The following is a 14,691-nucleotide window of genomic DNA, read 5'->3' as shown; positions in this document are numbered from 1 at the left end:
AGTAATGTTAACAAGTAAAATCTAACTGTGAAGTTTTACCTGTTATTTTATTTTATATTTATTTTTTTTTTTTTTTTTTTTTTTTAATTTTTTAAATGTTTATTTAATTATTGTGTTTTTTTTGTTTTAAAATGTAATTTAATGTATGTTTCTGAAGATTGTATCCTATCCTGTTTTCTCCTAATTAACCGATTTTAGAAATAATTTCGGAAAATGTTTGAAATATGTATACAAATATATACAGTATGCAAATTTTCTGATTGAACTACTACATTTAAAATCAGTATGGTGTGCACTGTATCCCACAATGCAATGCGCTTGAGTATAATAAATAAACCTGAAGTGATATCAAGCACCACATTTTTTTTTAATCATCCAATTTATAGGCTTAAAACATCAAAATATCACATTCTAGGATAACCACTCGCTGAACGAAACATAATGAGGTCATGATATAATAATGCCACATACTACTACTTATTAATTGAGGCATTTATCATTGCATAACCATTTTCATTGCTATTTTCAAAAAAGTAGCAGGACTAAGTCAATCCTTACACTGCTTCTGAGTGGATAAAAACATGAAGTGCAATAAAGAAGCATGACAGTAAATGACAAGTAAATATTTATTGTTTTTTTTTTTTAATAATGATATATTTCAAATAGATATACACAACTATACATACTGCACTGTTTTTATAAGGAAACAAAAAACATGGACACCCCAGAGCCGACCGAGAGAGTAGTACGTCTTTTCCTGTGGGTTACAGGCTGAGAAATGTCCACATTGTCAAGCTGCTTCCATATGCATAGAGTAAACCGGGAGCAGCGCATCCCAAAATAACTGGGATTTTAACATCCTTTCCCCGCTCCTCAAATGTTCCCCGTGTCCGTAAATGTGGCGAAAAGTGATAAGGCAATCTGTACAAATGTCCATAAATAAACTCCATCTCTTTCATAGTTTTGTTCATGTCCACTAAACATGTTTCCCGCTGCATAATGGAAGACTAATAACACCTCTCTGTACGTGGTCAAGAGAAAAACGCCTTTTAAAGTGACTCCACTCATAAATTACAACTTGGCACCGTTATTATGGTGTCAGGGTAGTCGAATGCACCCCATCTGTTCGTCGACACCTCGTGCAAAAGCGTTGCCCCTGTCATACAGGCTAAAATGATGCCAACCTGCTGCTAGCAACAGACATACATTCAAGAATAAAATTACATCATATATATTTACATATACAACACACAATCAATGTTTCGGACGAGATACGACATAAAGCTGCTCTATAGAAATAGCCATGCGTTAGCAGCTATTGCACATAATGAAAGGATGATACGCTGCTGAGGAAGAGTCCGCTGTTTTACAAACCAATGTGAAACGCAGACAACCTTTGCTTGTGCGTGATGAGCAAATCAGGATTCCGAATGCGTCTTTATTCACAAAACAGTAAAAAAGCCTGATAAATACATTCAAGAGGGGAATTTACAGCCCAGGTTGGTCAGATAGAGGGGTTTTTAAGGCTGGATTTTGAAGGAGAGCAGCTCCTCGGAGTGCATGTTGTTGAGCGAGCGCAGCTCAGGCAGCTTCAGCAGCAGCTTGGTGAAGACGGCGGCTTCGTTCGAGTGGTTTTTCATGATCAGGTTCCTCAGAGCTCTGATCAGAGTCTCCTGCAGGGCCTCCACGCCGCTTACGTCCTCGATGGCCGATCGGTCTGTGGAAACATGCAGAAGTCATAAGTGTCACGAAAGAGGCCATTGCAGACACTAATACCAGTGAATGTTTATAAGAAAATAATTTTATTAGAGTGACTGAAATTATGCAATAATAATTAAAAGCAAAACTAGTGTGTATAAAATAGTTCAAAATTCACCCAAGATGATAAATATATATGTAAAAAAAAATATATATATAAATTAATGTTATTACAAATAAATAATAAATTAATAATACAAATGCTTAAAGATAAATTATTAATATTAATATATTAATTTAAATGCTTAAAGATGATTAAAAGCAAAACCAATAAATAATTCAAAATACACTCAAGATGGTGAAATTGTTATAAAAATGTATAAATAATCAAATAATATTATTAAAAATAAATAATTTATAATAATATAATCGTATAAATTATTAAAGATAATTGCTAATATATTCATATAAATTATTAGAAATGATTAAAAACAATATGTATCAATAAACAGTTCAAAATTCACCCAAGATGGTGAATTTAGTCAGAGAAATTGTTTATTATTTAAATATAACCATAAATTATAAATAATCAGTAAATAATATTATTAGAAATAAGTAATTTATTAATACTATAAGTAAAAATAATCAATCGATGAATAAATAAAAAATAAATTAGTAATATAAATGATAAAACATTATACATTAAACATTATACATGTATCAATGAATATGTCAAAATTTACCACACGATGGTGAATGCAGCCAGAGAAATTGTTCAAATATATATAAAAAAATGTTAAATACATTAAAAAAAAAAATTAATAATATTACTAAAATTGATTGATTGATTGATTATTTTTGTTATGTAAAAAAAAAAAAAAGTATAGCCTGAATGCACTGTAAATCGCTTTGGATAAAAGCGTCTGCTAAATGGATAAATGTAATAAATGTAAAATGTGTAATTTATAATTCCTGCTGCCCATTATATTCCAAACGGATTCTTATTGGTTAATTGGTTTCAGTTTTGATGCCGCCTTAGAAGACAGCTTCCTATATAGGCAGTAGACAACATGACGACTCACTAGGTAACAGTATCTCTCATACCCTAGCAGGGTTATTTTTAGTATTAATTGTATTCTCTTATAGTATTTATTCTAATTTTGAATTAGCTTTTGTTGTTTTTTTTGTTGTGTTTCTATGTTTTTGAAGGGCATACCTGCAGACACCAGCACCACGGCGGAGAAGAGTGTCATCTCTTCCTCGTTGAGCTGCAGTGCGGTGAGCTTCTCGCTGAACTCAAACATGCAGTTGAGCAGCTCTCCGGCGCCCATGGAGCGCAGCAGGTCCACGCTGTACTTCCTGCCGCTCAGGAACGTCACGGACCGCTCTTTCACATCGAACAGCGACACGAAGCGCACCATCAGCACCTGCGCGGAGGGAAGCGGAGGAGAGCGTTAGGGGTCTGACGGACGTTTGCGCTGTCAGAAACACATCGGGACTGGTGTTGCTTTACCTCGAAGGTTCCCGCCTTGAGGAGGTTGACCTGGTCGTGTTGGGAGAGGTCCTGGAAGCCCGGGATCCGCTTGGCAAATTCCACCACTTCTCGTACGGCAGGGATGAAGCTCTTGGAAAACTCCTCCCAGATTTCATGACTGGGCTTGCAGGGGTCCACGAAGGGGGAAACGCTCATGGGACACACCTGAGAGAAGACCAACAGAGTCACATTACACCAGGTACACTTCACTTTCAGAGCCACTTAAGAGCTAAGACAGCTCTGCTCACAAAGCTGCATTTGTGCACTCGACACAATGGCTGTTTAAAAAAATAGAACAAATGATACATTCTCTTGACCGAATTCAAACTCTTATTCAAACTGTAAAACAGTATGGAGTTTATTCTTTACAGAGAACACAATATCATACTTCACTGCTTCAGGCTTGAAAAAAAAAAAAAAAAAGAAAAAAAAAAAAAAAAAAAAAAAAAAAAAATATATATATATATATATATATATATATATATATATATATATATAAAGATAAATTATTATACTATTGATTTATTACTATTAATAATTATATTATTTTATTATCAAATTATATAAAAATATATATATTAATTTAATAAAGTATAATACAATTATTTTATGAGATTTATTGAAATTATTTAAAATTATTTAAAGCTAAACCAATATGAATTAAAAAAATCACAAATAAACTTACACAAAATTGACCTGAGATGGTGACTGCAGCCAGAGAAATTGTTTATAAATGTATTTATAATTTAGAAAAAATAAATCATTAAACAATTACATAAATTATAAAAAGAATTTAGAAACACTAAATTAATCATATAAATTAAATAAAACAAATTAATAATATAAATTATTACATTTCTATTATAAATGCAATTATTTAAGAATTATTGAAAATATTTTATGATTATTGAAAGGAAACTAAATATGTAATATTGGTAATATTTTCTGTATTTTAACGTAACATTTAAAAAAAAATTCTCAAATAAATAACTTTAATATTTTAATTTTAGCCTTTGTAATTTTTTTATGTGCTTTTGTCTTTTTTAAAATATATTTCCATTTAGTATTAAGTTTTAGTTCTATTAATTTTAGCGCTAATTTTAGTGTAAAATTACTTGGTTTCCAAAGCAGCATTTTTTAAATTTTCATTTAAAAGTTATCTTTATATATATATTTAATAGTTTAGCTGTAGTTTTGGTTAACAACAGCAAAGCTGATCCTAAGTGTGTATTGCTAATATTGATGTATAAACAGCAGAAGGTCACTCACCAGGTGTCCTCTGTTTCCTGCAGTCTGGACGTGGTTCATGTTGTTTGTGTGGTAAGGCAGGTTTTCTGTGTTTCGACGGCACTGCTGGGTCACGTGTTCTCTGTAAGGTCCAGCGGTGGTTTGCAGGTTGTTGTCGGCGGCGCTGCTCTCGTTCCAGTGGCTCCAGCATTCTTGTGGCGGCTCCTCCTTACAGCAGCTGCTGAGCGATTCGGAGCCAGCCGGAGATACGGAGCTGTACGCGACGGGAACGCGTCCGGAGCTCGGCACGTCTTCCTCCCCGCTGTCGGACGAACAGGACGAGGCCGTGTCCATAGGGACGGCTGACTCCGAGTCCCGGGAGAGATCGGAGGAGGAGCGCGGTGAATCCGGAGGTGACGGTGAGGAGGAGCTGGAGTCGCTCTGGCTGCTGTCGATGGCGCCGTGAAGCATGTGCTGCAGCTGACTGTTGTTCATCATGTTATTCATGGCCGTCTGCATCTCCAGGAGCATCCGCTGCTTCTCCCGCTTCGGGATGCGTCCGAAACGCACAGCTGGAAGAGAGATTCACTGCATTTACTTCTTCTGCTCTGGACTACTTTTCTACAAAAATAGGTAGTTGTACAAGTCCTAAAGTCAACATCACAAAGGCTTGAGTCCTGAAACTCACCGTCTCGGGACATCCCGACTGATAAACACTTCTTGAAGCGGCACTGCTGGCAGCGGTTGCGGTTTATTCGCACTATAGTGCAGCTTTCTGTCTTCAGGCATTTCTTATACTGGATATTCTGCTGGATGCTTCTTCTGAAGAAGCCCTGTAAAGAAATATTAACAATTATTAATGCATTATTAATATATATCATATTTTTAATTATATTTAATTAGATTTTTTTATTTTATTTATTTTTATTTCCATTTTAGTTTTAATTAACAGTTATTTTAGTACTTAGTTTTTTTTTGTTTTATTTCACCTTCTTTAAAAAAAAAGAAAAACAAAATATATATATTATTTATATATTCATACATATATATATATATGTATGTAATTGTTTGTATTAGTTAATATTAGCAGGGTTATTATAGTTAATAATTTAACTAAAACTAAAACCATAAAAAAAATTTCTGTTACTTAAAATAAAATAAACATTAATAGAAACAAAATGAGTTAAACAGAATATATTTCAGCTATTTGTCCAGGTAACATTACTTATTTTAATTTAGTTTAACCTGATGTACTAAAATAACTAAAAATGAAATAAAAATGAAAATAAATTAAATGATAAAAGGGTGATAAAAAATGATTACAGGTCTGTTCCAAATCCCTTTGACTGAAGAGATAAATTTGGAATGCAAACTCATAAAATAGTGCAAAATGCACATATTTCTAAGCTATGCATAACAAATAATTTGGACGCACAAATAAAGCTGAAAGATGGTTCATTTCTCAAGTATATACTGTACATGCAACGCTGTAGAATTTGGCTAAAAGGTTCATGCCAATGATGGCTTAAAATGCTCTCTTACCTGTACAACACTAGGTTTTAGAACAGAGCCAAAATGTAAGATGATCCTGAGAGAAGTGTTTTCTTACCTTGCAGCCTTCACAGGCATGAACACCGTAGTGGAAGCCCGAGGCGATGTCTCCACACACTTTACACAGCAGCACCATCCCGTTGAGCTCTGGAAAGTCATGTAAGAGTTAGTCATACCCAGTGGACAAATCCTGCCAGTTTCAGACAGCTGAATCACATATAAGCTCATTCAGTGTTCACTCACTGGTGATGCTGCTCTTGGCAGCGAGGGTCTTGTCAGAAGCGTGTCCGCGTGGGTGAGTGTGTTTCAACAGCAGTCCAGCGGTGGGCAGGTCCGTCAGGCGGCTCGGTTTAATGAGCAGAGGCGGGGAGGATGACGGGGAGCGGCTGTTAGAGCTGTCACTCATGCAGGACTCCAGGCTGGGGGCGGAGCTTGAGGAGCAGACGTAGGCTATCACGCCTCCTTGAAAATGAGGAAAAGAGGGAATGTTTTAAAAATGCAGACTCAAAAAAAAAAAAAAAAAACATTTACAAGCATGTGACCTTATGCACAGTACTAAACTTGATTTTGAATATGCATTTTCTAGAAGTAATCTTCTAGTTAACAATAGCCAGGTTAATATAACTAAAACCATAAAATAAACATTTTTGTTTCATGAAATAAACAACAGAAACCTGGTTTCCAACTTTTCTCATTTTACATTAAGCCGATGTGCTAAAATAAGAAAATAGGGAACGTTTATTAAATGCACACTAAAAAAAAATTACATTTACAAGAGGATGACCACCTATGCACTGTACTAAACTTGATTTCACGTATGCATTTTCTAATAAGTTAACATAAGTTAAGTTACATAGTTAACAATAACCAGGGCTAATATAGTTACTTAAAACCTAAAAAAAATTACTTGAAATAAAATTAACATTAACTGAATTAAAAAATAATAATACATTTTAAATAAACCTTTTTTTTGAGTGGATGTACTAAAATAAGTAAAAAAGAGGGAACTTTTTAAATATGCACACTCAGAAAATAACATTTTAAGATTTTGACCAGTTAACTAAAATTAAACTAAAATAAACACATTTGTTATAAAATAAAATAAAAAAATCTAAAACTTTAACTTTTTTTTTTAATTTCACCTAGTTGCCAAAGAATTTTTTCTTTTATTTAAGCTGAAGTTGATGTTCTAAAATAATAAAAAGGAGGAACATTTTAAAAATTCACACTCTAAAAATGAAATAATTTTTTTTTTTGTTATGCACAGTACAAAACATGCACAAATAGATATCAAATATGCATTACAGAATGAAAATGTTGAAAATTCTTTATAAAAAGGACAAAAAACAAAGTCCCTTTAAGTCATATTTTTATAGTCTTTGCATAAAAAACAGGCGAAAAACAAAAGTAAATGAAAAGTTGTCCCAAAATATGTTTTACTCGTGATACAATTTGACCTTCACTGTATTCATTCACAAATGAGATAACTGCATTATGTAAACTCATTTAAATAGGTGAGCTGGTCATCTTGGTATGAAGTCACACAAATATGCATGCATAGAGAGCTATTCTTTATTGTTGACACAAATGTAGAATTATATAATCTACTGCAGTACACATGTTGGATGAACTTCCTCGTTTTGAACAACTCGTGACCTATTTTTAGATGAATGAAACTGCACACCAACCTAGTACAGTAACACTATTATGGTATAGGCTAATAATCATCATGAACATCAAAAATACAATAAAAGCGGTACGATTTGATTCCTTCACTGTTTGTGTGTGTGTGTGTGTGTGTGTGTGTCTGTGAGAGAGAGAGAGAGAGAGAGAGAGAGAGAGAGAGAGCAGTGTAAGCAGTCAAAAGATATACAAATACGATATTTTTAGTAGTTATTGCAACTGTTCAAGTACATGAATAAATGAATTTATTCTATACTAACCAGCTGTGCATTTACAAAAGTAAGCTAAAATGTACTGGACTTCTTTAAATGGAGCAGGGAGGTTACCTAACCAGCAATAACCCTTAGTTTTTCAGACCCACCCACACGTGGACCTCTCATGTTTTGTACGGGAAGTATATCTAGGTCACTAGCTGTCTGCTGCCTCCTCACGTGGTACTGCAGTGAGTCTCGCGTCAGGGCAGTGTGCTAAATTATGCAACTCGACCAATCAGAGACTATGCACCGCGCACGTCACGACCAATCAGAGGCGGAGCCCCGAGTCCTAGTACACACAGGCACATGGCTAGGCTACGAGAGCCATGTGAGCTCGATCCTTCTAGTACTCTCGAGTACGGAGTGCGCGTGACGTCACGGGCACTCCTAACCCACATCCACAGTTTGACGCGCTGTGCGCTGCAGCACTGTCATGCAAGCAATGGAAAGCGTGCCAAAGGTGCTTTAAATCACAAGATTTGACCGATGACTCGATGGAAACCGACACCGTTTCATTCTGAAATCATCTCAAACACGTTTTAATTTGATGACACATGATCATTAATACATTAAGCCTACTATATTACATTACTTCTGTTTGATGCCCCCCCCACCCACCATAAACAGAAACAAAAAGTACATTGATAAATGTACACAAAACTCTTTAAATCAGTGAAGTCGGGCTTAAATGTAGGCTGCATTAAAACAATAAAATGCAGCAATAAATGCAAATAAAGATGGAAAATAAGATCTTAAATGAAATAACTAATATCTGATCAAGGGTTTTATAGGGATTCCGCTAATTAATAATAATAAAGCTATTTTTAGCTGCTAATATATGTGAGAGTGACTTCAAAAACATCTCTATGACATGTCTATGTGTAGAAATCACACGCATATTCACTAATATTTCAGTGAACAGTGGAAATCCTGTATGCTATATATCGTAATAATACATCACTGTAGCGCGGTAAAAGATTGCAATTGTAATAACGTTTCTAACAATGCTAAATACGTAAGGCATACAAATAAGTATAAAAAAATACATAGTTATAATCAGTAAAATAATAAATGTCTTACCTTGCTTTGTTGATTCCATGTCTTCAGACTCTTGATATAGGCTATTATGATTCAGGTGGACGGTAATAGTTCCAGCTTGACAGCTTTACTGTAAGGTACAGGTCTGTCGAGCAGCTCAGATCCAGTGTGCGTTCAGAAGCTTCAGCGTTCCATACAAGCTCGCGAGCGTCTCTCACAATGGAACGGAACTCCCAGGCTGCGCGCGAGCTCTCAGAACTCAATGTTCTGTGGCTCGTGTTTTTGTCCGTGGCTCCGCCCCTCGGTGCGAGACTCACGTTAACCCAGTGACACACTTTCACCCGAACAGAGGCGGAACCCACCGCTGCAACGTGAGGCGCGATTCTGGGAACATTATGTTTTTCTGGAACGCCGCCACTCCCCATTCAGAATAGCTGCATTGCCAGGGACATTTATTTCTTTGACTCTTTAACTGTCACCCCCCATTTTTTAAAATAGGCATTAAAGTGCACTATCCAAACTTAAATTGTTGTAATTTATGAACACTTTGGAATGTAGACCTAAGGTTGGTCTTTTTAAAGAAGAAGATTAGCAGATTTTGGATTTTTAAAAAAAAAATTAAAGTATCAAAAAGTTATAGAAGTTTAAATGTGCTGTAAATAAAATGCACTATATTTATTTTATTATTATAAATATTTTACATAACAGGTTTTACTCTGAAATTGGTATAAAATTAAAGCCTTGTGTCTAAATAAGTTATAAACGCCTTGGTTTCCAAATTTGAAGTTGATATGAAAAAAATGGAGGTTCCTGTGAGATTTTATTTAGGGCGTCATACCACAAACAGCCACTGGGAGCCATCGAAACTCCTTTGAATTTTGTTTAATGAATTTTTCTCTAGCTTTCTCTGTCAATTTTACGTCTATCTCAAAATAACCACCAAATATGGAATCCTGAGACTCAGACCTTTCCAATGATATGTTTGTTGCCAAGATTATAAAAGTTTTTATTCTAAAAGACCGTAATGCATTTTAGTAATATGACACTTGACACTGCCCACTAAGGGGGAGGAGACCGCCATAAGATTTGAAAGTACCATTTCCATGGTAACGCAATGTCAGATTTCAAAATGGTTTTCACAGGATGAATCTTGGACTTATAAGCTTTCAAATGATATATAATTTATGATTATTACTAAAAGATTTTATAGAGAAAAAGGACAACAACAAAAAAAGAGCGCCAAGCGTCCCACAGGTGGGATGGTGATAGTTAAGGGGTTAAACTAACTTGTAGTTTTTATTGCAGGCGAGTTAGTAGAACAGAAAAGGTTTAGCCTTAAGATAAAGCGTGGTGCTGTATAAACTATATACTCAAGTATCAAGCCAAACACACTTTTTTCTCACATTTAATTGTACTTATTTATTTAAAAGTATAAAGTGTTTTCTTTTGTTTTTGAAAGTAGCACACAAGTAATCACTAATCAAGGCTCCATAAAAAGCTGTTTTTAGTCATTTGAATATATATTGTTTATTCATTGATCATCAACTGAGTTCACACTCGAGTCAAGTTTACTCATATCCACGAGGACGAATGACCACAGCTGTGTCCAAATACTGTTTGAACGGTTTAATGGATGTCTATCCAGTTCACTTGTGAGCATGATTCGATTGCAGGTGCTTGTTCTGGGTGCTTGCTAAAGAACTGAATGTTTCAAGGTTTTTAATTTCCAGACAACTTTGAGTGGGTTTACAAAGACTTGTCTGAAGGTTTTAGACAAACAGAGGTATAGACAGACTGACAGAGAGAAACAGATTATTTGAAATCAGCTTTACACAGATCAACAGAAAATAGTGATGATGCAAACTAAATGTATTTCTGCTGTAAAGCAGTTTTAAAAAGACATTCAGTTGATTGTTGATTCAGTTCAGTTCAATAAAGTCCATCGATAATGAAATGAGTGTAATTCCTCTTTAAAGCAGCTCTGGAGAAAACAAGTGGTAGGGGACAAGATAATACAAGAAATAATATTTATGCTGTAACACAAAAAAATAATATTAATACATCATTTATATTCATAAAATGCCTTAAATATGTTGTTTCACCTCAATTTCTTTCCATCATATTTACTATATTTTTTCAACTATGTATGGTTTTCACTGCTAGGACAGCAAAGTGTATATACGACAGGATCATAAACACGGCTATGATGCTTATGCAACAGAGGTCATAAATGTAATTGGTGGTTTCCAAGATGATAACCTGATTTAACAAGTGAAGTGTCTCCTCTATAAAAGCACATAAAGTAACGTACACCCTGCACAGTCTGAACATTTTTATCTGGTCAGATCACCGATTCCAAGAACACTGGGACACGATGTACTGTGCTGAGAACTGGTGAGAAGGTGTGGTTAAGAGCACCAGATGAGCTGCTAAATTTAGCCGTTTGGTTCAGTGGGCCTATTGCATGTCATTTAACCTATAATCTATGAATTATTAACCAGATCTTGATCTTTATCTCAGATAAATGACCACATAATCCACATATCTCAGGCTGCAGTCGACCCTTACAGAGGATGGGTTATAAATCTACAGAGACTTTTAAATATGCTTCTCATTTTGTCTGTTTTAGTACAGTCTGTATTATGTACTCATTGTCTGTTTTATCAGGATGTTCACACGCATCACTGAAATGTTTCCTTCAGCTGCATCACTGTAAAGAGACAGTCGTCTACTGACATCTAGTGGACAAACTAGATCTCTACAGTCAGCCTCACACGAGTGAACGCGCGGAAAACAGGGGATTTGTTCTCAAAAACTGCTGTTGTCATGACTCTCTGGTGATCTGATCATGTTTACATTTACTAAACATTGATGGAGTCATAATAATGATTAAATATGCATTTTAATAATATATGAATTCAAGTTGAAATGTCTTACTGAAAAGCTGATTTTCTTCTCTTTAAACCTAAAAATTGTAAGATTTTGAAGGTGTAAAATAAAATGATACATTTAGGATTCTGCAATATTTATAGTAAAATTTGTTTTACTTATATTATTTATATAATATTACATTATTTATTAATATTTTTAAATTAGGTTTTATTTTCAAATGTATCATTTTAATATAAACTGTTTAGTAATTTTGTTATGTAATTATGTAATTGTTATTCTGACATTTGTATTACTTTTAAATATTTCTATATAACTTTATGTAATTTTAGTACTTAATCATAATAATGTAGGTAACATTTAGATTCCTTTTTAGTTTTTAAACGATTTTTTTCCATCTCATATTTATATTTTATTTAATATTTATCTTAATTACTGAAAGTATTTTTGGTTTTAGTGTCATTGTGTTATAACAGAATTATTTTAAATTAGGTTTTATTTTCATATTTTTCATTTTAGTATTGGCTATGTTTAGTAATTTTGTTATGTGATTCTGGCATTTGTATCACTTTTAAATATTTCTATATAACTTTATATATACGGATTTTTTGTTTTTAACGATTTTATTTCCATCTCATATTTATATTTTATTTAATATTTCTCTTAATTACTGAAATATTTTTGGTTTTAGTGTTATTGTGTTATAATAGTTTATTTTTTTAATGAGCCTGACTAAATTAATAATGAGGAAATAATCGCATTCTTTTCATTTTAAGGTGAACTGCAAAATTAAACGAGCTCTTTATGAAGGAAACTCTCGACAGATACGGCTTAACTTGAGAACATGGCGAAGTTTGACATTTAATGATTGTGATTATTGGATGATTAGCCAGCCTTTCTTCATTTGTGGTGAGTAAGTTACTTGCTCATCATTCAGATCTGCAACAGCTGATATATGTGTGTAATATATGACCACAGGCCTGGAATGCAAAAAAACCCAAACAATTGTAATATGTGTGAGAGGTTAGTTTGCAGATTTTACAAGACACTTCAGTCATTATCATATGATTCTAGTAAATGAACTGTGAACTCCTGACAAACAATAAATACCAAATTGAATGTTTCCCAATCTTATCACTGTGAACCGGACATGACGACATTAACGGAACGTAAACAACATTGTTGTTTAAAAAACGACGAGCTTCTGGCTTATCCACAGATTTCACAGCTAACGGCACCATTTTAACATTTTTTTTTTAATGTTCAGCCGTCTAGTCGAGTGTACAAACTATGAAAATAAACAATTCAGGGTGGGTTTATTTAGGTATTTAAATTTCTGTATGCACACAAACCTATATATGTATAGACAGGCCTACTGAAAATGTTCACCTTTATGGACCATGGCTTTTTCTTACAAAAATAGGGCCAAAAATAGTGAAAACTTGTGTATCTTGTGAACAATTACTATTACATAATTATATAAATTATGAATTATTCTGATTACATTTTTCTTTCTTTCAATTTTTTGTTGCATGTAATTTTTTTATATAGTAAAACTGAAAAATGTCAATACTAATTAAATTTTTATTTCATATTTAGTTTTAGTAATTGTAGTACTTCAAGTAAACCTTTTATTTCAGTTTTCATTTTGAGTTCTTCATCTAACATTACTATGTTATTTAAGCTTTAAGTATTTTTGTGCAGCTGCACAAGAATGTATCAATATGAGTAAATAATAATAACGATAATAACTGGAAAAACACAATCTCTTGTACACAATTACTGAGAGATTGCGTTAATAAAGAAAACAGCCATATTCAAAAATAAGACTTCTGAATTTAAACAAATATATAACTCCATTGCTTCTTTCCTAGATATCAAGTTAACCTGATTTGTGAATTAATAGCCCCACATTGAATCTGAATATATATCTGCATTATGTACAAAAGAGGAGAACAAGAAATCACAAATGTCTATAATGAAAAATTGCTATTTTTTCCTTTCTTTTTCTTTGATATTATTTCTACTTGTTCTTTATTTTTATATATTGGTGTGTAACTCTAAGAATGATCTAAACCAGCCTTCTGTAATCTCTACATTCTTCACCATTTAAAGTACCACTGGTGTGTATTTATTTAGCTTTTTTCTTTTCCCTCTTTACCATAACACCATTATTGCAATTACTGCTATCATTGCAATTTATTAGTATTGTTATTATTATTAAATATGTTACGATTAATTAGTAATAATTTATTTTTTTGGAGAACAGCAGTGGTATCAACAATGACAACAATGAATAATTTTTGAACTTTATATACATATTAAAGTGATGAAATGTATCTCCTGTCTATCATCATCCTCACTAATATTTAATAATCAACTTTATATATATATATATATATATATATATATATATATATATATATATATTTTTTTTTTTTTTTTTTTTTTTGCATTTACCAAATCCACTGGAAATATTTCTAAGCTATGTCATAACAAATGTGTCTATATTATATTTGTATATATTACAAACAAATATTACTACTACTATTATTATTATAATAGTGTTATTTTACCAACTATTATTATCACTGTTTTTTTCTTTCTATCTGTCCGTTTTTATTGGTTTTGTCATCTGTTCTGATACTTTCTATTATGTCTTGTCAAATTTTTTAATAAAAAACAACATTTAATTACAAATAATAATATTTTTACAAAATAAAAAATAAGAAATATTACTAAGGCAATATTTTACTGTTAACAACAACAATTACAATCAAAATATGAATAATAGAAGAAACTTCTGCATGTTTTCTG

General features: G+C 33.0%; 1 protein-coding gene across 1 annotated transcript; it reads right to left on the bottom strand.

The window, feature by feature from the left end:
- Positions 1-612: 612 nt before the first annotated feature.
- On the bottom strand, positions 613-9,253 carry nr1d2a (nuclear receptor subfamily 1, group D, member 2a). The gene is made up of 8 exons (XM_042741749.1): positions 9,028-9,253; positions 6,254-6,472; positions 6,069-6,157; positions 5,148-5,292; positions 4,502-5,031; positions 3,212-3,397; positions 2,915-3,125; positions 613-1,717 (listed from the first exon to the last, which is right to left on the bottom strand). Exons 1-8 carry the CDS (start codon positions 9,044-9,046, stop codon positions 1,521-1,523), a joined length of 1,596 nt encoding a protein of 531 aa, XP_042597683.1. The 5' UTR covers positions 9,047-9,253; the 3' UTR covers positions 613-1,520.
- Between the last annotated feature and the right edge of the window lie 5,438 nt (positions 9,254-14,691).

Source organism: Cyprinus carpio, chromosome B16 (genome assembly GCF_018340385.1).
Source record: "Cyprinus carpio isolate SPL01 chromosome B16, ASM1834038v1, whole genome shotgun sequence".
In the NCBI taxonomy this organism is placed as follows: domain Eukaryota; kingdom Metazoa; phylum Chordata; class Actinopteri; order Cypriniformes; family Cyprinidae; genus Cyprinus; species Cyprinus carpio.
This window is presented reverse-complemented; position numbering and strand designations above follow the sequence as displayed.